Consider the following 24,763-nt stretch of genomic DNA (forward strand, 5'->3'; position numbering starts at 1 on the left):
CATGTAACAGCTGTAGGCTAAGGGAACCATGCTATTAAGAAGCTGAGAGATGTGGTCCCTGTGTGGGAATGTGCAGTACACCTCACAGGCAAACAGTGGCCAATGGCTTCTCAGCTCCTGTGGATTGGGGAGTTAGGATTGTGCCATTATGGTAGCTCATTAACACCTGACTCTTTATAAAAAGGACTAGGCTGATTAGTCTGTGGTCCTTGTCAGGGATCAGGTGGGTCATAAGGGTCTTGCCCTGTCCTGTGAATGAACAATCCGGGCTTTCAACATTTAGGGATAGAAATTGGGCTACTTTGGTGCAGATGGTTGGGGGGGGGGGGCTGCCTGAAAAAGAAGGCAGGGGGAGAAAAAATGAACAAGTTAATGAAACAACAGCTTCCTTGATGTTGAGGATCCAAGAAAGTTATTAGAAGCTCTTGTCTAATGGGAAAGAACTACAACATTGATATTGGATTGACCAACTTTTATAGTGATGTCACTACTGTTTCTAGGATAATGGATATGAAAGCTATAGCAAGTAGTCCAAGCAGCTAACAGTGGGAAGCAGTGAATGCAATTACTGCTTCAAAATTACAGTGAACTAAGATACAGGAATGATGGTATTTTCTGTCACCAATACTATCCATAGCTTTCAAATAGTAATCTGAGAACAGGGGCTAAAGAAATGGTTATGACATGCTTTAGTGGTTTGCTTTTCAGCAGAAACCATTTTCACAACAGTGCATAACAGACAACTCAAAATTTATTGCATTTGATGAAATGGAGGGGGAGCAAGTTCCTCATAACTGTATGCAAGCAGCTTCACCATTTCACTTATTAGTTAACAAAATCTACACCAAGGTGACAGAAACGCAGATTAGGTTGACTTCTTTTGTGAAACTGTCTTCTTCTGAAAAGCAAATCAGTTAACTAATAGAATGGAGAATAGTTCCCATGCAGTACTAAACGAACACTGTTCAAACAGGCCACCACCAAAGTAATGCATTCCTTTTGAATGCAGGCAAAATCATCAGTGTCATGTCTATAGCCATAGCAGTTACAAAATACAGAAAAAAGTTTTTTGAAGATGAAATCACAAGTAGAATTTGAGTTCAGTGAATTATATTGCTTCCCAGTGCTACAGCTGCAGTCTATACTCTACAACTTGTGTCCTGTTATCTGCATCAAATGTAAATGTCAGGTCTTTTATCATAGTGAGTCACCAGTCTGTTTAATGAGTTTACTGTTCTGCTCCTTTGACGCAGTTCCTTCATATGTAAGCATACCATTCAAAGTTATTGTTTCTGAGATGCAGAAAGGAAAAAAGGAGGCAGGTAGAAAGAGAAAGAGAGAACAGCAAAACTGACAGCTATGGAAAACTTTAAAAATAAAAAACAACATTAAAAGGAAAAGTGCAGTTAATCTCTTAAAAGTACTGCTACTTTTACCTTGTCAAAGGAAGCCACGTATAACCGATAATACTCCCTAATTGTCAGAACATAGAAAATTGTGTGTGTGTGTGTGTGTGTGTGTGTGTGTGTGTGTGTGTGTGTGTGTGTGTGTGTGTGTGTGTGTAAAAGTGTAATATTGCCTGTGATGAGCATACAAAACCAGAGAGAACGCAGGGGTTTAAGAATGCTTTGTTGTTGTGTCTTTCGGCTTTTCCCGGTTAGGGGTCGCCACAGAGGAACTCCGGTCTGCTAATGATTGTCAGTAGATTTTTACGTGCTGAGTTGCCAGCTCTGGCGCACAACCTTCAACAAAGGTATGCCCATTCATGCATGTCTCCACACAGAAGACGCTTTAGCTGACAGTCGAACAGTACAACGTCTAACTGTGAGGTGACAACGCTACCGCAGCACCACCACCGCAGTCAGGGGTTTAAGAATGCAAATGTTAAAAATACTTGCTGATAGCAAAATATGAAAAAAAGTTGAACAGGGGCTGCGGTGTTTGGATCTAATCCATTGCCCAACAATAAATATATCTTTATCAAAAATCTTAAATGTTAATTGTGATGGCCAAAAGGGGTATCGTCTCTCAGGTTACACTGCTGGTACTAATAGATTAACACAAAAAAGCACAGAGTCCCAAACGACAGTAGTGCTTCCACCCAGTTTATTCCTCCAATACCACTTAGACAGGTTAAAAACAAAGTAAAAAATACTATCACTTGTTAAATAAAATGACTGTGAGAGTAAACAACAAAAACCATAAATGTAAAGCGCTTTTCGTCTGGATTATATCCGGACTTCTTCAGACGAACAGCTCTCTGACTAGAGACACTCAGACAAGAACAATTTACTGTGTCAAACGTGAGAGCAGATGTATCCCAGACTGAAGGGGAAACCAACAGTGTGAATTTTATTAATGATGGTGGTGTTTTTAATGACATGCAAAATGAAGAAATAAGTATGGACCATATCCACCAAGGTCAATACCCATCACAATTTTATGACCAAAACCAGTGGCACCCACAGCAGCCACAAGAACATCAAAAAAACTACAGAGGGGGGAGGGGGAACAGTTGGAAGTCCAACCCACAGTATCCCCCCAAGAAGAGATACAACACTCGCAGCAACAACAGGAATTAAGTCTCCCGCCATACAAAGTTATATTGAATGGTGAAGGAGACTTTAAAATTTTTAATTACACAGAATGCCACATTGATGAGACTTTGGTTGAACTGTTCTCAAAAGGTCTTACATTTGTACCAACTAATAAGTGTAACCTTGCTGAATTACTGATTGACCTTAAATTGTTTATCCGCAAGTTAAATCTAACTGTCTTGATGGGGAACTCATCATATAGTAACAACGAATTAAGGGTGACCAGTACTTTTAACCCACCATGTAACCCTACTATTAGTATGTTTGAGTACTTATGTGAACATGAATTCAGGCAGGCAGTACATAACTACAATAAATATAGGAATATTGAAAATATTACCTTGGAAGAAAGACACTTGTTAACACTTCTTCGTACCCTTCCAATTAGGTTTATGAAACCAGATAAAGGAGGGGGCTTAGTAGTTATGTACAAGGAAGATTACACTAAGAAAATTATATCACTATTACAAAAGGAAACATATGAAGAAGTGAGCTTAAGCCAATTGAACAAGGCATACAATAGAATTAAGATGTTCATAAGTGACCTATTTACAGATGGTTTAACTGACATACACTTGAACCACTATCTTACAATGTTGTCCCCTAAAATACCACAGGTATTTGGCATACCCAAAATCCATAAGAACTTGACTGACCCACCATTTAGGCTTTGGTGGATGCTAGACAGTCCATTACATACTCCTGTGCAAAAGTTGTAGATTCAGTATTGAAGAGATTTGTGGAAAAGGAAAAACAAATTTGTAAAGATTCTTGGTCTTTCTTAGACGAAATGAATACATTAACATTTAATGATAAATGCAACTGTCTCACAGTTGATGTATGTGACTTATACTCATGCATCCCACAGGATTTGGGGACAGAATGGGTAGTAGACTTCATAAAAAACAAGGGGGTAACTAAAAACGAAAGAATGCTAGTAGAACAATTGTTGGACATAATTTTGAAAAATAATGACATATCATTCAACAATAGGTTGTTCCTGCAGAAAATCGGAATAGCAATGGGATCCCCAGTAGGAGCAAGTTTTGCAAACTTGGTTATGGCCTACTGGGAAACCAATTACATATTTCAAAGTCAATGGAATGAAAACATTTTGCTTTACAAAAGATTTTTGGATGACATCTTTATAATTCTAAATGGAGATAGTGTGCTAGCGGATGATCTAGTTACCTTATTTAATTCAACTAGTTCCTTTCTTAAATTTACTAAAAACTTCCAAGAACACAAGATTCATTTCTTGGATGTGGAACTTAGTAAAAAAGCCCAAGAGGGTAGATATACTGCAAGAATTTATAGGAAAAGTACTTATTCAAATTCATTTTTACATTTTACTAGTTCACACCCCCAACACCAGAAAAAAACAGTGGTGAAAGGTCAACTCGTACGTGCAGCTAGAATGGTAACTACAGAAAGTGAATTTGAAGAGGAATGTAAACTTTTGTATGACATGTTCACTCTTAGGGGTTACCCAAAATGATTTTTGACAGACATCTTTTATGAAGTGAAAGTTAAAAGGAAAGCAGGCATTTACAAACTGATTTTGAATAACTGTGTAACAATAAGAGGTAATACCTTAAATAATGAAGTAGTTAACACTGTTCAGGAGGATGGACTGACCATTACAGAACTTGAACAAGTTACACCCACAAGAAATAAAAACTTTACCCTTGCATTTACTTTCACTTATAGCCCAGTAGCATTAGACATTCAGAAAATAATAAGAAAATGTTGGTATTATTTATCACTAAATAAGGACATTTTCAGTAAGATAGGTGAGTCCCCCATTATTACATTTAGACGGGGTTTTAACATGAAAAACCTTTTAGAAACCCAGTATAAAGCTAAGAAGAATAATGCGGGTACACACAAATGTGGAGCATGTAAATACTGTAGGTTTATAGACAGTGGGAACTGTTTCACAGTTAGAGATGAGACATTCTACATTTATGATATTTACCACTGTAACACAAGATCAGTTGTATATTTGGCCCAATGCCAACAATGTCCAGCATTTTATGTCAGTAAAACCGACCGTCGTTTAAGAGATAGAATTTCTGAACATGTATACGCAATTAACAAGAAGAACAATGATAATGCTTTAGCAAGACATTGTGATCAAAATGCTGGACATACTTTTAAATTCAAGATCATCTCTAAAATAGGCCAAAGGATGGGAAATAACTGTAAAAATGAAAAATACACAAATGACTGTTTTGTTAAGTTACTGTTAGAGAAAAGTGAACTCAACTGGCAACTACGGTTAGAAGCATGTACTGAGCCAGGGTTGAATGAGACATGCTCTATAGCATGTGTACTTAAACTAAGAAGTTTACTTAGGTAAAATGATCCTACACATGAAAACTAGATCTGCCCTCCTTTTACAATGGAGTTTGGTATATACTTTTACACATTCCATGATTACTGGGTTTAAATTTGGTAAGAGTAATCTCATAGATTTATTCTGTCTGTAAACTGATTGATTACAGTAGGACTAAAAAACATTTTTAAAAAAAACTTTTTGATAGACCCTACCTTGACTGATATCCTATGGTAATGAACTGAATGGATGTATAGAATTAATGCATATAAATAGACAAGCTAAGTAACCACTAACAATTGAATTTAGTAGGGAAAGTTTCATTGTCACAAGTAGTGGCGAATAGATACAAACTATTAGTTCAAATTTTGGAAATTACCTACATTATTGGTAAGAGCTATAGTGAGTTATGAATTAGGTTACACCAATAAGTTTACATTTTACCAGCTAGTGTACAGTATTAGCTGTTTTTAGTACATGTATGTTATTGGGGACAACTTTATGTATAGCCAGGAATGTAAAAATAGATTATTTTAGGCATCAGTCGACAAAGATTTTTTATACTACTCTTACTTAACGGATACAGTATTGGTTTTAGAAGCGGGTACGAACGAACACAAGGTCACAACTGAAAGCTTAGAGCTTACTTATAATACTGTGGAGATGCCTAAACAAAAACTACAGTAACTTATGACTTAAGACATTATTATGGACATTGGTCCACAAAGATTTTTTACATTATTATTATTTAATAGGCACAGTATTGGTATTATAAGCGGGTGTGAACGAACACAAGGCTTCAGCTGAAGGCTTAGATATATACATATATGGTGAGATTCCCGATGAGTTGGCTTACTAGCATATGGGTTGTAACTATGTTAGATAACCATTTTATTACTCTGTCTGTTTTTGGTTGATGTCGTGCATGCTTATATATTTACTTGACAATTTAACCCAAGACGTGAATAGAATACAGCTTAACAGGGTAACATATACCCTTGAATTTTTACGAACATGTTTTAAAATACTTGATATGATGTTATGGAAAAATTGTGCTTATCCTTAGCGAAGTTAACTATTGCTTTAAGAATTTCAAAGGGATACTACTGTGTCCTGATAGGCTAATACTAGAATGAGAGGTTATTTAAACTTGACTTCAAAGTCGGTTGTTTGTCTGAAGAAGTCCGGATATAAACCGGACGAAAAGTGCTTTACATTTATGGGTTTTGTTGTTTACTCTCACGGTCATTTTATTTAACAAGTGATAGTATTTTTTACTTTGTTTTTAACCTGTCTAAGTGGTATCGGAGGAATAAACTGGGTGGAAGCACTACTGCCATTTGGGACTCTGTGCTTTATTGTGTTACAACTGTTGGAGTATTGTTTATTTGTGCTGGTACTAATAGATTAAGTATAAGGTGTACTAATATGATGGACTAAACAACTCATTAAATGCAGGCTGGGCACAAGAGCATGCAGAAAGTATGCAGTGTTTCCCTGAGTATGGATATAGAGCATCCACAGCCAAGAAACGACTTCACACTGAACACCATACCTGCCAAATATCTTTGACCTATCTCCCCAGACACCTTTCTTTACATTCTCTCTGGGTTTCAATGCCTTCAAGTGCTCACCACCTGACAGGAAATGTACTTTTAATAAACTCTTGCATTTTCACATACACAGGTACGAGTGCATACACATAGACACACATACACGTGTACATAAACATACAACATAGAATGATTTCCTCACTACTGTAGACATGTGATGGTCAAGTATAAATTACTGTGTATGTGTGTCCCCAAGTCCCTGACTACGGGGTCAATTCTTAGGGGTGTGTTGTCAATATGATAGTTACCAGGAGAGGACTACTTCCCAAAGGATACTATTATGCATTTCTTGGCATTTAGTTACAGTCTATGGCTTTGACACCATTTGTTTGTCTGTGTCAGCCCTTCCTCAAGAACGTTTATGTCAGTGTGGGATTGAATGACAGCTGCTAATTTGTAATCATCTCCAAATTTAGTCAGCCAGAGGCCATTGACTTCAGAAAAGTCAATGCTAAAAAGAAGCTGTCCTAGGACTGATCCCTGAGGGAATCCGCTTGTGACTGGCCTCTTTTGTAGAGATGGCCTCTCCAGTTCTAACTTCCTTGGTCCTGTCTGTGAGCCAGCTGGCTATCCTCCGGGTGACTTAAGGCTTTGTACCTAACCACTTGAGTTTGTCAACAATGTCCGAGTGAGGTATTGTGGCAAATGTCTTGGCAAGGTCAAGGTAGGTAGTCTGCACCATTTTACACTCATCCATTGCTTTGGTGGTCTTCTCAAACAATTCCACCAAGTTGAGTGGGCATGACCTGCCCTTGACAAAACCAAATTGGGTTGGGTCCAAAGTTTGGAAATTTACTATGTCATTACTGATCATTTCCATGACAATTCTTTCCATGGCTTTGCATATGAGACTAGTGAGACTTGTTAGTCTGTAGTTTCCAGGGTCTGTAGATGGCCCACCTTTGTGCAATTTATGTATAACTGCTTTATACGAACCTCATATACTCTGTATGCATTGCATAAGAAAAAGGTCACAAGTCCCTTGCCCCCCCCCCCCTGCTTTTGACCATCAGCTGCCTTGTTCCCCGGGTGTGCTGGATCCATCTTAGCCTCCTCTCCAGGCTCAACCCAGCCCTAGTCCAGGGACAGTGAGGAATTCAAGGCCATTGGTGCAGGGTCATGCCTCACAGCAGCATGGGCAGCTCATTGATCACTGCCCTTGGGAGGTGCGTGCACACTTCCATGTAGGCACAACCTCCCAGCAGAATGGCTCTGGTTCATGCACCATGGAGCTGGCCAGGCCCATATACAGCATATTGCCATGAGCCTTTAGTCTGTCTCCCTTTCTCCAAGGATGGACAATCCAACATCATCTGCCCACTCCCATATTCCTTCTACAGCCTACCCACCACTCATGCTACTCGTCGAATATGTGTCGTCTGGGGCACAGTAATGTCTTTATCCCTCTGCACCACAGCACTTGTCTAAAGGTCACAGGTTTTGACATGTTTTAGCTTACCTGCTGTAGGTTTTAAGGATTTACGTGAGGTTCAAAGAACAGTTACAGTCTGTTTCAGAAAACACTGACATATTTTCAGCCACACAAGACACAATAATTGTGAATTCCTGCTTCAGAATCACATTTCCTTCTCTCTGTAATGATGAGTGTTTGGCACAGCTAAAATGAAGGACATTTGGCATGTCTGACAGCAGAAGGGCATAGTTTTTAGTTATCACTGTTCTGAGTGTCATTGGTTTTACTGCTCATTATTTTTACTCTGTTTGATTCTGTTACCCAACTGAGCAGTAAAGAAAAATATTTTCATACTGCTTGCTGGCTGAATCTTCTTCAGTTGGTCTGAGAATGTATGAATTGCACAACAACAACTGAAAGATGCTTATATTTTTATACAGAATAACCAGGACTTAATTGTCTTTAATTATTTTTGTCTTCAGTAAAGTACCTCTAAACTTTGTTCCTCATGTCAGCTGTAATCCTGGATTGACAAACAGCAGTTTTGTTGAATTTACCTGTAATTTTGCCTGAGTGATGAACTGTTCCCACTTTGTTTCGGTCAGTTTGTTTTTAATGGACCTCTTCATAAGACTCCTGCTGCCACCTGGATCTCTGAGAAAGGAGGAAGGTGACAACATTACAGTATAAACAGAAAAAATCATAACCAAAGCTTGTGTCTAGTGAGAAACTACAAACATTTCATTGCAGATGCTTAAAGCAGTAATAAGATTATCAATAAAGACTGGACCAAAATTAGTGTTTTTCATGAGGATCACACACGTACACACACACACACACACACACACACACACACACACACACACACACACACACACACACACACACACACACACTTCTAGTAATCACTTCTGAAACTGTCATTACATAGACATTTTTTTTCATAAAAATCAGGTTTGTGTTTGTCTCCTTTTCCCAGTGAATTCACAAGTGAAGAATTCCTGAAACATTGTGCTTGAATTTTTCTTATTAGAGCACTTGTGTTTCAGAAGAAGTTGAATATCCTCATAGCTTACAGACAACAAATCTTGTAAACTGGCAAGAAGATGATTGACTTGCTATTTCTGTCATGATTGCACCCCTGATGACTTGGTATTGACAAGAGATCCAGGCATTGGAGTAGCTGGTAAGGATGGGAAGTGAGTGACCAAACCCAACTCACTCATGCTGAGGACAGTTGGTCTACTGCAGTGTTGGCACTTACTAAAAACAGAGGTGTACAGCCTACAGCATGACAGCATGTAACACTACCAAGACTTACTTGTGTGACAGCCTCCACTGCAAGCACATATGGGACAGCATGCATACACACAAATTAGGCATGACAGCAGGGACTTTGTATTAAATGAGCTACACATCAGCTGCCAGGGGGAAGGCTTAAGGCCAAAAAACACAAAATTATATAACTGCTGACTCTGTGACAGCTTCCCTCCTTCTGTTCAATTCTCACACTTGTAAGGAGAACAAACAAGAAAGACTTGGAAAGGAGATGCAAGCTTGATAGTCAGCAGTTGTAGGGCAAAAAAGAGAAAACATTTCTAGAAATAAGGCTTTTTGTGGTGCACTAATATTATAGCAATAACCCACGCCTGGGTGTGGGTAATGCTAAATTTACCCACGGTTGGCGTGGTTTGGTCCCGAGGGCGAAGCCCAAGGGACCAAACAAAGCCAACCGTGGGTAAATTTAGCATTACCCACACCCAGAAGTGGGTTATTGCTATTATACCATGACATTATTTAAGAAAAGAAACTATTACTTTTCTTAAATAATGGCATAGTATAATGCCTGTTTACTGCCCTTCCGCAGATGTCTGGCATCCGGCAGTTCTGATGTACCGCGCCTGCGCAGTACATCAGAGTTGAGCAAAGCTGAGAAAGCAAGATCTCCGTTGCTTTTTAGTGTTTCGCTATGTTAAATGAGTTTAACATAGCGAGACAGTTTTAAAATAAGCAACGGACATCTCCGTTGCTTATTTTAAAACTGTTTCACTATGTTAAACTCATTTAACATAGCGAAACACTAAAAAAAAGCAACGGAGATCTTGCTTTCTCCGTTGCTTTTTTTTAAAACACTGTCTCGCTATGTTAAATGGGTTTAACATAGCGAGACAGCTTTAAAATAGATCTCCGTTGCTTATTTTAAAGCTGTCTCGCTATGTTAAACCCATTTAACATAGCGAGACAGTGTTTTAAAAAAACGAGTTATACTAATGGAAAAAAGTCCGGGCGACCGGACCTTTTTCCATTAGTATAACTCGATTTACAACGGGCACGCTGGCCAATCAGCGTGCACGTTTTGGGGGGATCATGGTATAATAGAACATACATATACTCGTGATAAATGGTACATCTGCACTGTGTGCCAGAATAAAGAACTGTAACTGGCATGTGAAAAAATCCAACCCAGAGCTCCAGTCCTTTTATCTCACAGTTTTCAGGCTTGGAAAAAAAAGAATCTGTGTAGGAGCAAGCAAGTTACCTCCCCCGTCACTCTTGGAGCTAATCATCTATTAGTGTTGTGACCTGAGGCCAAACATGAGCCTAGTTCCAGCACACCTATATACAAGTACTACATAATACAAATACATCTTACTGGTCAGGTATCCTGGTGGCAATTCCTTTTCTGAGATAATCAGTAGATGACATTCATTGAATCAGTGGTAAAAATTTAGTGTTTCCTTGAGAAACAAGAGAGGAACAGAATACTTACTTTACATCCCAGCAGGTAGCTACTGCTCCAAATGAATTTGAATACTCAGTTGTTAAAGTCTCTAATAGCCAGTGGAGAGCACATAGCTGTCGGAAAAGGGGCTGTCTGTACAAAAAACAGTAAAGAAAATTACACCATTTTAGGTCAGTTAATAGTATTAATGTCTGGTGTTACACAATACCACCTCATTTATGTGTCAAAGTTAAAAATAATCTACACAAATAAATCTAAATTGGTTTGACATCATGTATGTAAAGTGAATCAGGAATGCTGGCAAGAACCAAGATCAGAAGCCAACATTTCTTTTTCTGTAGAGCAATATATGTAGCATAGTTTCATGAATGCAGGTTAGCTGAATTATGTTAAAATGTCTGCTTCTAGTTTAGAGACACCTGTGTTTTAATACACTCACTCTGTTTAAATTATATCCTTTCTCATTTTATTTAGACCTTGACCAAACGCTATCACTAGAAATTAAATTATAGAAAAATAATAAAGTTGTACTTGCATCAGAAATGGCACAGGAAGTAGAATGACATGAGGTATTTCTTTGAGAGGGTCACATTAATGTATAAAATAAGCTGATGGAAAAGGAGAAGCATTCTTTCAAGAATAGTTCAATTTGCCCTGATGTAGTGATGCTTTATGTTATATTTGTTTTATGCCAGAAGAAAATAATAAGCCTGGGTAGTCTGCCCTTTATGTGCATTTAATGTTCTACTACCTTTTCATCCCCACCTTCTCCTTCATCCAGTGTCCATCTATCCCATATACTCCTAATATCTCAGTGGATATCAACCACAGATTCTGGTAGACCATGTCATGGGTCCACAGCCATCTCACAGCAGAAGTGCTTTTGCTGGTCCACAAATTAGTTGGTTCCAACAATCCTCTGCCTATGCACCCAACTCCTTTTCTATCCTTCCTACTCTGGGTGACCACTTCCAATATTTCTGAGTTGATTTAATGCACTGGTTTATTGCCCCATCCCACAATGTCTTCTAATCCCTTCTGATAACAGCTTCAGCTCCAGAGAGGTCATATAATTTCCTCTCCATCTCTTTCACTGTTTAAGTGGCTTTCCTCTGGACTCCTTTCAACAGCCTGATGTCCTCCTCCTTGTATGGCCTCCCAAACTACACAAAGTGCTCAGAATGTGTCCTGAATATGATACAGTAGAGTGATGTATTGACAGTAGTCCAGTCCAGGTTCGATCAGCACCCTGGATCCTTTTCCTGTGCTGTTGCCATCAGTTTCACTTCTTCCAGCTGCTATCTCACACCAAGTTTGATGTGGTGCAGATACAGTAGGAGGAAGCTTCTCTTCCACCTATAACAATCCTTTTACATCTATCAGTAGTCATGCAGCCAACAGCACATTGTTCAGGAAATTACTAGGTTTCACTACCTTCTCATTGAAAAACACATCTTTGCATCTGTCTTGAAACTATGGCAAAGTAATTACCAGTTAGGATTCCTGTTTCCATGTCTTTTCAGATGAAATCAGACTGACTACCATATGTATACCTATTCAATGCATATCTATTCTAAACAAAACCTGTCAAGTCTCTCTTTATATTCCACTCTCTGAATACCTCCACCTTATATTTGTGAATCTTCAGTGAACTCATTTCTCTTAAACCTATGTCCTTCGTTAGAAAAGGTCTCAGGATCTGCGCACGATAACTCAAGTTTGATCTTACAATATATCTAGACGGGGTAATTGTAGTTTTACCTTTCCAGATTTCATATCTCTTGATATGCAGCCCGACATTTTCTTTTTTGTTCCAGCAAGTGCCACAGACTGGATTCAATTAGTGTAAGGCTCATACGGCCAAACCCTTAAAAACAATCTTCCATCCTCTTCGTCAATGTCCATCATTATATATCTGTATATGTCAGTACATGCCCTTGATGTGATTCTTCACCTCCATCCCCCTCCATTTACTGAAAAGAGGATAAATATACTCCGGGTCTGCATATGCCAGTCTCCTATACAATGATAAAACACTGGCACACTAGTGCTCAACACTCAAAAATTATAAACATTAAAGTATGAAGATGCAAAATAAAAAAAAAACTCACTGTTAAAAATATTAAATAGCCCCCTACCATCTTTCTTCTTCTCATGTACTAAGACCAAACTCACTGTACTTCAGAGTACAGGGAATTCTCTAAAACACATCAAACTTGGAATTAGTACACACTAAAACAGGGTCGCATATTAGCATTCATACTTCTCAGTACTGAACACTAGTGAACACACTTTTTGCTGTGCTCTCTTTAAGGCCTTATCAGGCTTTGGGCATTTAAGAAAATGTTTGTGTACTTTGGAAATCAGGCAAAGCTACTTCCACCTTGTTTCCTTTTCCTTTGACCTCTACCCTGCTCCATTTCACAAAATCGATGAAGGTATTTGCTACCCATATCTACAGATGCAAGGTCTGTGTTTCCACTGCTTGACGACCAGCTGTTGGTTGCAGAATCTGTACCAATATACATGAAACAAACAATGGTACTCCACCTGCTGAAACAGTTAATGAGGTCAACTTTCAGATATATTCTATCAAGATTATATACATATGAGGAGTTCTAAACACATTGGCAGAAGAGGCTTTCTCATCCTTCCATGACTCATGCGCAATGCAAAGCTAATACATGCTACTATAGATGAACACACAAATACCACTGGAACCCTCTCAGATCTTCTTCAGGCTGCATAGACCTGTGATGGCATTCATATTGGTGTTTCTAATTGCAAGGTTGCACATACATTTTATTTTCTTTATTTCCTTTTTTTTTTTTACCACACGGTCCAGCGATCTTAAACCATTTTCTTTTCTTTTTTTTTTTTTTTTTGTGCCATATGGTCCAGCGATCTTAAACCATCACTCTTTTGTATGTAAGCAGGTTGTTCATTCCCTTTGTGCCTTTGTAACAGAACTTGGACTAAAAATATTTCATTTGTCTCTCTAAAAGCTAGTTGAAAATGGTGATCAATGCATCCATACTGGGAAGAGGCCCACTTCTCCAGTCTTCCTGTCCAAAGCCTGTGAGATCCTATGCAGTCAGAACTACATAACAACATGGAAGCAAAGAACAAACCCAAGAAGATAACTGTGTAGTAGCATGTTCCATTAACAAATACAACAGTACAAGACACAAAGCAGTCCACTGAGAAGCCTTCTATATTTGCCAGTAGGACTGCCACCATTAATACTAGTCATACTCACAACAGTGCATTTGTAAAGGTGCAAGGATGTTGATAGCCAGTGCATTTATCAAATATATGCTCTATTAGTTACAGCTACATTGATAAATGGGATCTTGCTACTATGTCTGCCATGGGGTTGCTTAACAGACATTACATCCCATGACACAGGTATTGAATTAATCAAGGGGGCTGGGAGGGTGGCCTTATGGTTAAGGTGTTTGCCTTACAAACACAAGGCGCATGGTTTGAGTCTCACAAGGGATAATTGGCTAGGCTTAAAATGGCTCGCAAGGGCAGTTAGCTTAGTACTAACCTATGAACCTATAAAGCATTTAATATGGCTGACATTAAGCTCGTAACACAGAAGCCTGACGTCACTAGTAGTTTGGAGAGCTGATAATCTGCTTTCAAGACTATTTCAGACAAAGTATGACATTAGAGTCATGTCCTCCCTATAATCTCTCACTAGTACCACTACTTTGTACTGGATCATTCAAGGTCTGAGTTCCTGCAGTTTCCTATTTTTAGCAGTAATAGCTCATGGTCTTTATCTGACTCATCTGTTTTGTTCTGTGTATATGATTTTTGCCTTTTGTTATTGTTTTCCCTGAGTTAATATTAGTGCAATCCCAAACAGTGTGCTTGCTAGGGCTTATTTTTGGTGCTAAGCACATCTTCTCACTATTAATTTATCCAAAACCAAGGTAATTCTTTTGGGGATTAGACCAACTCTGCTAGCCCTTGTACCCGACTGGAATATTAATTGCTTGTAGGGATCAGTACAGGAGATCTCTTCTAAATCCTGGGAATTCTACTTGAGCTCCACTTTGACTAATTTTCATACTCTCACACTACAAAAATCAGTTTGGTGTTTGCTGCAAAATAAAACAGATTCAGAGATCTGCTGCTTATGAGGCCATAGGGGGTGTTGACACCCATATGGGGAACTGCCTTACCCTTGCCAAGCCACTGTATATCCATACAGGCAAGGTAGTAAACATTATCCTTTTTTACTTCTTTTCAGGAACATTCCTGTTTTATTATCTACAACTTATCAAGAAAATCTGAGTTGATTTTGATAAATCTATATTCATATTTGTTTTACATTTGTATTTCTTTCCTTCTGAAGCAAAGACTTCATCCAAGGGGAAAGTGCATCTCTATTAATCTGAACTCGTTCAGCCTCTATACTTTAAGTTCCCCAGGAACAAAACTTCATTGAGGAATATACCTCTCAACCTGTTAGAGCAAGAAATCTGGACAAAGCCGTAAATAATGGGGGCAAAGGCCCAAACTTAGAGACACTTTTTAAATATTGCTCTTACAAACTTGGAAAGTTAATAGAATAACAGGTTTTGCATTAGCATGAATTTTATAAAGGATATTGAGTCTAAAACTGAAATTTCTGCTATTATTTTTTTTACTTCAGTCCTCAATGATTTGCCAATAATTTACCAGAAAACCACAATTTTTGAAGATGTAAATGATGTAAGATGTAAAAATCTGGACATTCTGCAAAAATCTGGACAATTGAGAGGTATGTTGAGCTGTTTTGAATGTATATTATGTTGTAGCAGATACTGCATTTATTAGTTACTATCATAATTTAGGCTGCTTTTGTCAATTGCGTTATTAGGCAAGGGGTGTTTTATTCAGAAGGCAGCAATTAAGTAGCTGTTGTGACAATTTTTTACAGTAATTTCTTAATTGTTATTATCAGTAGCACAGCTTTAGACTAAACTGCTTGGCTGCAACTGTACAAAATGGAAAATCTCAGTACCCCAATTCTCTGCATGTTCAGTTTTGCACAGTTGCAGCCAAGCACCTCTAGTAATCCACATCATCCTAAACAGGATAGGAACATGTGTTTCATTCACAGAGGAAATCATACTGCATAAGATCTCTGGAAATGCATATGGCAAAATGCAGAAAAAGGGACTTCATTTTTTTTTAATTTCTCCAAATCTTTTAGATCTCTAATACCATGATGGGAATGGGCCCCGTTCCTAAGTTAAAGTATGATTAAAGTTCATGAAATTAGTATTGTTGTAATCTTTGATGTCAGCCAGAAGTGCTCTTTGCAGCACCCACAATGTGGCCAGTAAGGACTCCTTCTATAATTCGTACGGAGTTACATATATTGGTAACATATTTAAATACATTTGTAGATTTTTTTATAAGACCTGTTGCTCCTATTACTATTGGAACTGACTGGGTATCTTTCTTGCACATTACTCTCGTTTCTGCTTGCAAATCCTGATACTTTGTGGCTCTGTATATGCAAGACACTGTGATCACCGGGTGTAGTGATTTCAATGATCAATGCTACTTTTGTCTTCTTTTCATGGACCACTATATCCTGTTTTTCTCGCATCTCTCTTTTGGACTGTTGGTAATGGGTGATCCTATGTGATATAGATTTCATCATTTTCTATGATGCTTTGTGGCTCATGTTTCCAGTGTTTTTCAGCCTCTTCAGTACCATAATGTTTGCACAATCCCTAGTGCAACAGTCTTGCCACATTATTATGCCTTTCAGTATAAAGTCCTTCTGCCATTAGTATGTCACAACCAGCAACAAGGTGTGCAACTGCTTCTAATTCTGTTTTACAAAACCTACATTTATCTGTTTCTCCTCCATGTTTAGTGGACTTTGCAAACCAATGTGTAAGCCGACTATCTTGGGCCGCCAATATTAACCTTTCATCTTTTGGTTTGAATTTGCCTGTCCTTACCCATTCCTGCATTCAGTCCTGATCAACATGAGGTTCTACCAGGAGTTTTCTATACTTGCAACTATATTTATGTATTTTCCACATTTCTTGCTTTTTCATCTTATATTCTTTCTTTTGTTTTTGACACATTCAGTTACTGCCTGATTTTTATCTACTTCTGTTTTTTATTTCCATTCTCGCTTGATGCAGATATGTTTCTGCTAGACTAAGCATGGAAGTCATCTTAGATTTATTCTCTCCTTGTTTCAAAACTTTCGCTATGTTTGGGTCTTGTGAGGTCAGAAGATATGTGTGCAGTCCCACGATTGTAGATCTGTACATGTAATCAATTTCAAGGAGGCCCATACCTCCTTCGGAACAGGGAATATATAACCTTGGTATGCACTAATTTTTGTAAATCATTTGACGAGCAAGCATCCTTCTTGTTTTCCTAGCTAATCTATCCAACACCTTTTGGGGCCAGTCAATCACTCCAAAACTAAGTTAGGACAGGAACAGCATATTGGTTTATAGCTTGGATTTTGTTCCTAGATATCAACACCATTTTCAGAATTATTATAAGTCTTCTAAAATATTCCTTACTAAGTTTTATTCACATTTGTTCAAATTTTATTGATGATCCTTCATCAATTTTCAAATATTTATACACTCCCGCTTGCTCAAGTTCTTTTATATCACATTCTTGCCCCAAACTGATGTTTTCCTGGTGCTGCAGATTTCCTGCTTTAAAGGTTGCTTTTGCACATTTATAAAGACCAAATGACAGTCTTATATCATCTGAAAAAGTTTTGACTACTTGCAGTTGTGCTTTCAGTTCCTCATCTGATGAGCTATACAATTTTAAATCATCAACAAAAAGAAGATGAGAAGTCTTTACACTTTGTTGTTTTCTAGGAGCCAAATTATAGCCATGGCCTAATCTGTTAAGTAAACAGTATAATGGGTTAAGGGCAAGACAGAATAGCAGCAGTGACAGAGAGTCACTCTGGAATATCCCCCCTTTGAATTTTTAACCCTGGAATAATAATTTGTCCTTTATCATGGCTTAATTGCAAAGTGGTTTGCCACTGTTTCATGGTCATCGTAATGTAATCAATCAGTCTAGGGTGTATCTTATACATTTTTAAGAACTCTTTTATCGATTAATGTGGGATACTGTAATATACTTTTTTGTAGTCAATCCATGCCATACTTAGATTCTTCCCCTTATTTACAGTTCTCCACTATGACTTTATTTAACAATAAATGATACTTTGTTTCATATGACTCTCTTTTATTTCCCCTTTGTTTTATTGCCATAATTGAATTTTCTTTTAAATGACTACAAACTCTGTCATTATCAATTCTGGTGTATAGTTTATACATCGTCGGAAGGCAAGTTATTGGTCTATAATTATTAGGGTAGCTTGCAGGTTCACTCTTAAGTAGGGGCATTGTTTTCCTGCTAACCAGGCTGGTGTCTGTTCAGGGTGTGCATATAAATAGTTGTTACTCATGGCTAAATCTTTGTGCAAAGATGTTAATCTTTTAAACCAGAAGTTAGGCACTGCATCTGGGCCTGGGGTTTTCCAATTAGACGGTTTTCTTAAACTTTGTTTCAAGCTCTCTGGCTGTTACTTCATTCAATTTCATAACCTGTACCTTTAAACTTCTTATTCTTTCTTTTACTTCTTCTATCCATTTAGCATCTTTGTTATGTTCCACTGTATCTTCATAAATAGTTCTCCAAAGTGTACCTATTTCTTCTTTTTTTGGTGGGCTTTCAATTCCTTTTACCTTGTTTCCCAGTTCTCTTTAAAACATTTTTGGGTCATCAATAAATTGCTTAATTTGTACTTTTCTTTTATATTTATCTGTGTATCTTCTAAGTTTTTTTCTGCTTGTGCAGATATTTTTAGTTTATTATTTGCAACAGTGCATAATTCCTAATATGTTATAATACTGTGCACTGCTTTTATCACGTCTATCTTTGAGTATTTTGCTGCTCTACTCCTTCTTCTATACTCTTCTAACAGTGACACTTCTAGTCTTAATTGTTTTATAGTTTTGTCTATTCAATACTTCCATGATGGTACTCGATTTCTCCCCTTTCCCTTACTACCCTGTGTTCTTGTGGTAGAATTTTTATCTGTTATTAATTTAGCTGCACAGTAATATATCCTGTTTACTTCTGTTATATTGCACAGATCTCTACAGACAGTCCTAATTACTGTGTTCATTTGTTTTATCAAACTTCTAACTTTTGGGGTTTTATTGACCTTCTGCAGTCTATTTCGTTCATTGATCTTAATAAGTGTATTTATCGCTACTAAATCAAACAACTCTTCCCTTAGCTCATTTTCCTCTAAACTGAGGGCACATTTTTTGTTCTCCATTTCCAAAAGGCATTCTATAGAAAGTTCTATAGCAACTTCCTGTGGCACATTCTCTTCAATTTCATCATATGTCATCTGTTGCTCTGTCATATGGGAAATTACTGGGCTATCACTCTTCAACATTGACTGCGCCAGAGTTGCCATAGTTTATTGTTCCACCCCTTGCTGTCCAGCTTCAAGTGAATATTTATACTGATTTCCTGTGAAAGGCTCCAAAATATCTTCATATAGCAACTGACCTGTTGCTTCCTGTTCCACTGGTTTCTCCTTAATTTGGATGTCCATTGCACTATTCTGCTGTGGTATTTTCTGAGTTAGATTTTCTACACTGAATCCTTCACTTCGCAGGTGCTCCATAACCTCAGTTCCTATTTCTTTAACTTTTCCATTACTAATCTTCTTTTCTACTTTTCCTCTTTGTCTTCTTATTTTTTGAACTGTAAAGTTTTCCATGTCCAGATTCCTTTGCCTGTATTTCTCTTCAAGTATCTTTGGTGCTGCTCTTTTTTTATTGATTAGTTTTGCTTTCTCCTTTGCATAAATATTACACCATATTAAATCTCTTTTTCTTTCCCATGTGCGTATTTCTCCTTCAGATGTCTCCAGATCTTCCTGTTTCTCCTTACTTTGGGGACTCGTTCTCTCATGCTATGATGTAACCTGTGTTAGACCTTCTACACTAAATCCTTCACAGGCATTCCATAACTTCAGCTTCTATTATTTTAACTTCTACTTTACTAATCTTCTTTTCTACATTCCTTCTTTGTGATATTTTTTATTGTGAAATTTTCCATATTTTGATGTCTTTGCCTGCATTTCTCTTCAAATATCTTTGGGGCTGCCTTTTTAGTATTGATTAATTTGACCTTCGGCTTTGCATAGATATTGCACCATATAAAATCTCTCTTTCTTTCCCATGTTTGTATTTCTTTTTTATACTTTTCAAAAATCTCTAGGTTTTGTTGTTTATATTTTTGCACTTCCTCGCATGTTTCTTTTTCCAAACAGATCAAAGTTTCTTGGTCTACATGATGTTTTTTTTTACAAATCTGTTGTATTAGCGAACATAATTTTTTATTTGAAGCTTCTGACAGTTTTTCTTGTGGAAATAATGTTCTTTCCTCTAATTTCTCTCTTAATCATTTTTTATAGCTTCTGTCTAGACATTGTGGGCTTTTTGCATAACTGTAACAATGCATAATTTCTTTTTTATCCTCAATGGTTCACTCGATTGTCTTTTTGGCTCTTCTTTAGCCTATCACTTATTCTATGGCTGAGCCTCTGCTTCAGAAGGAGCAATGCAGGTGCTGTGTCTTCCTTCCATTCAACACTGAAGTAGCATGTTAAATAATGCCACCTCAACAATGTTCACTGCCTTCAGCATTTCCAGCCAGAACTCTTCCACATTTGCAGTCTTGCCACTATTGAAATGATGAATCACTTCAATGACACCATCTTCCAAAATGAATACATTTCCACCATCTGATGCTGTAACTGCTCCCTCAAAAGAAAACATGTTCATCAGATTCAGGAGTTCTTTGGAGTGGTCCTTCCTAATCTCAACAGTATCTCTATCAAGACCATGATTTCTCCACCCTTGTTGGCAACATCTTAGGTAATATCCTGCATTCCACACTTTCAGAATCAAACACCAGACTCCTTGTCAGTACCACATTTAAGGTCACCTGAATATATTTCTCATGACCTTACCAGACTACTCGCATCTATGCTTTCACTTTGGTACCTTCCATAGATGCTTCCTTCCTGGCATGTTGGTGTTTATCAGTCAAATGCAAAGACACCCCTCTCTACACCCACGATCACTATTGGAAGGCCTCTTTTTTCATTTGGCAGCTTTCATCACTGCTGGTGTCAATCGGATCTTAGAATTACCACTTAAGGAAGCAACAATCAACTTTTGACCACACCTCTTTATCACTGCCTCAGCTCTTGAGGTATTATGAAAGGTGCAGTGAGACTCCACATCTCCACTCTCCCTACATATCAGGAAGAAGCTCCTGTGGAATTCATTTGAACTTGTCTCACAAAGAAACATCATCTACACAGTCCGAGAAATCCCTTACTACCATGTTTGCCATTATGATGTAAGTATTAAACAAGTAGTGTCAAACCCATAGCTAGATTGAGATGAAAGAGGAAATTGCCCAAATACAAAGTGTTAGGAGGTACAATCAGCACTACAATAAAGGAGACAATTATCCTTGCAAGTCAAGGGTGCAAATGCAGAACACCAATCCATTCTTGCGCAAATACTAATGGCAGTTGAGATTGCAACTGCTTAATAGATTTGCTTGCAATCTATGGGTGCTAAGAACTGTAGCAAGGTGCTAGTAAAGTTTATGAAAGGAGTTTTAGGCAGTGCAAAGATCTATAAAGTAGCAGAAATGAAACACTTTTTTGGGTTACTCAGTTTTGAGGAACATTTTATTTTTACTCCTCAACTTTAGAGGACTCTTTTTTTGCTACTCAGCTCTAGTTAAGGAGTACCTGTTGTGGGATTGCCCAGGGCACCAACTTGCCAAGCGTCACTTTGAGTAGTCCAACAGTTTTTAGTTAGTGAAAATCTGAAAATGCAAACAGCAAAACAGTCCTTCAACAGATACGGTAAAGTTATCTCCAAAGTGGGGGATAGCAACAGCAAATGCTCAAGTGAGAAAGAAGAGTTCAGCCAATTTGTGCAGATAAGTAGTCTTCTACCCACACACGGCATTCAGTGGTACCATAGGTACATAATAAGTTGTCTTATAGTAGCCTTGCAAAGAATGAAATGCACATATAAATAGTATTACACCACCCATTACCCCAGATGCTGCATTTTTACAGGCTGGAGGTGACACAGCTCTACCCCCAGATAGCTCTACAACTAATACTGCAACAATCCATATCAGCATATAAATACATGAAGTAGGGTAATCAAATTCTGGTACTCAGTCAGGTGTATCCATATCAGCATATAAATACATGAAGTAGGGTAATCAAATTCTGGTACTCAGTCAGGTGTATCCATATCAGCATATAAATACATGAAGTAGGGCAATCAATTTCTGGTACTCAGTCAGGTGTATCCATATCAGCATATAAATATATGAAGTAGGGTAATCAAATTCTGGTACTCAGTCATGTATCCATATCAGCATATAAATACATGAAGTAGAGTAATCAAATTCTGATACTCAGTCAGGTGTATCCATATCAGCATATAAATACATGAAGTAGGGTAATCAAATTCTGATAGGTGTATCCATATCAGCATATAAATACATGAAGTAGGATAATCAAATTCTGGTACTCAGTCAGGTGTATCCATATCAGCATATAAATACATGAAGTAGGGTAATCAAATTCTGATAGGTGTATCCATATCAGCATATAAATACATAGGGTAATCAATTTCTGGTACTCAGTCAGGTGTATCCATATCAGCATATAAATACATGAAGTAGAGTAATCAAATTCTGATACTCAGTCAGGTGTATCCATATCAGCATATAAATACATGAAGTAGGGTAATCAATTTCTGATAGGTGTATCCATATCAGCATATAAATACATGAAGTAGGGTAATCAAATTCTGATAGGTGTATCCATATCAGCATATAAATACATAGGGTAATCAATTTCTGGTACTCAGTCAGGTGTATCCATATCAGCATATAAATACATGAAGTAGAGTAATCAAATTCTGATAGTCAGGTGTATCCATATCAGCATATAAATACATGAAGTAGAGTAATCAAATTCTGATACTCAGTCAGGTATATCCATATCAGCATATAAATACATGAAGTAGGGTAATCAAATTCTGATAGGTGTATCCATATCAGCATATAAATACATAGGGTAATCAATTTCTGGTACTCAGTCAGGTGTATCCATATCAGCATATAAATACATGAAGTAGGGTAATCAATTTCTGGTACTCAGTCATGTATCCATATCAGCATATAAATACATGAAGTAAGGTAACTAAATTCTGGTACTCAGATATGTCGCTGAGACAAGAAAATTATTACCTCATTATGGCAAGCACCTGATCCTTTAAAGGAAAAGTGAAGTCAGAAGCAATTCCAGCACTTATCAGACTTATAGAATTTAATTAAATGGCAATTAATAAGCGATTAAAGGACGACTCAGGAGTTTGACTTTACTCACACCATCTAACTACATGGCAAAGATCTCACTTTTCATGACTTTAGCCTTAAAACGTTTACTGCCATTCTCTTATGAATCTTATTAGAGAGGCATTAACCATACCTACTGTTAAGTCTTGGTGTACAAGAAAGGCAAAGTCTATAGCTCACCTACATAGAACTGATTACTCAGTCCATACCTTCTGTTGATTTTCCACAGTAGAGTCACTCATTAAAATAATGAAAACATACCTATGAGAAAGGAGTGAAATATTTCATCTATATCTTGATGTTGCACATATGATCACACACAAAAATTGAATACAGGCATCGTTGTACATTTGTTACATTTACACATTGTGATGTTGCTTACAAAGCTGCTTCCTTTGGTTCTGATGCTGCCAGATTGACATGGCGTGGAGTGAATGGTCGGAGTGGGCCAGTCTCATTTGAAGACTTCCTTTTAGTTCCTGGTAACTTTGCATTTGGTTTGAAGGAACTAGAAAAAATAGTATTTATCATTTAGGAACAGTACAAAGTAAGATAGCGTATAGTCCTTTCCAAGAAAATGTACTAATAACTTTATAAACCTTCTATACTTTATACTCCAGCACTAAGGTCATACTTATTATCTTCAAACATGTTGTGTGTTACATTAAAGGTTTTGATTTATATTATTATTAATTACTGGTACAGATACAGACTATTACTTAAAAAAACAAAAATCACTTTTCACCGTCAACCTCAATCCCCTTTCCTAGCCATAGTGTAAAAAAATTACTGCGCCATGTGCCTGCTAGAAATCTGTAATCATTAATTACATAAATATAAAACTAACTGCTCAGAAAGTCATCTAGCAGCCTGGATCCATAGAATCAAGGAATGGTTGTTATTGCCCATGGAAATTCATTGGTGATTTATAGCTGGTCAACAGCAGTAGCTGGGTAGCTACTGGGCAAGGATGGAGCAGAAGGAAATCAAGAAAGTGAAGTTTCATGTACCAAGTACGCCCTGAATAACACCGTTGCTGTCTGTTTGCCTCTGTTTGGTCATGTTCTTCTCTATGGAAATCCAACCTCTTTAGAAGAAACAAGCTCAAGATCTACTAGTCATTTGATTTCTAGAAGGTTCTGTAAATCAGTATGTTTGGAAGTTCTGAAGTATTGCTCATCCACTGAAGCTGACCACGCGCTATTGAATCTGTCTTATAAAAATTATTAATAACACTGCAAAAAGCATGACATTTCCATGCAATTCTACAAGTATACAGACAATAAACTCCCATTAAACCTATTGTCTACGTATGTGAATCTTTACTGGTAAGACAAATTTAGTGAACAGGGCATACCTCTCAATCTCTGAACATAAAAATCAGGCACAAAGCCAAAAATAAGGAGAGACAAATGTCCCAGATTAGGAGCAGATTTAAATATTGCTTTTATATACTTAGAATTTTGCTAGAATAGCATGTTTTGCACTAACATATGTCTTATGACGGATATGAAGTCTGAAACTCAAATGTCTGTCATTATTTAGTGACTGATCCTTAATGATTTG

At 37.5% G+C, this 24,763-nt stretch overlaps 1 protein-coding gene across 2 annotated transcripts in view; it reads right to left on the reverse strand.

Moving 5' to 3' along the window:
• Positions 1–24,763, reverse strand: part of CCDC60 (coiled-coil domain containing 60) — a 751,208-nt gene that overhangs the window by 366,142 nt on the left and 360,303 nt on the right. For both annotated transcript variants that reach the window (XM_044068284.1, XM_044068283.1), the window contains exons 5-7: positions 23,580–23,705; positions 10,733–10,837; positions 8,520–8,616 (exon numbers count right to left, since the gene is read on the reverse strand). In XM_044068284.1, the coding sequence (XP_043924219.1) occupies positions 8,520–8,616; positions 10,733–10,837; positions 23,580–23,705 (328 nt within the window). The remainder of the gene's footprint in view (positions 1–8,519; positions 8,617–10,732; positions 10,838–23,579; positions 23,706–24,763) is intronic.

Source organism: Protopterus annectens, chromosome 4.part0 (assembly GCF_019279795.1).
Source record: "Protopterus annectens isolate FY-2018-M chromosome 4.part0, PAN1.0, whole genome shotgun sequence".
In the NCBI taxonomy this organism is placed as follows: Eukaryota; Metazoa; Chordata; order Ceratodontiformes; family Protopteridae; genus Protopterus; species Protopterus annectens.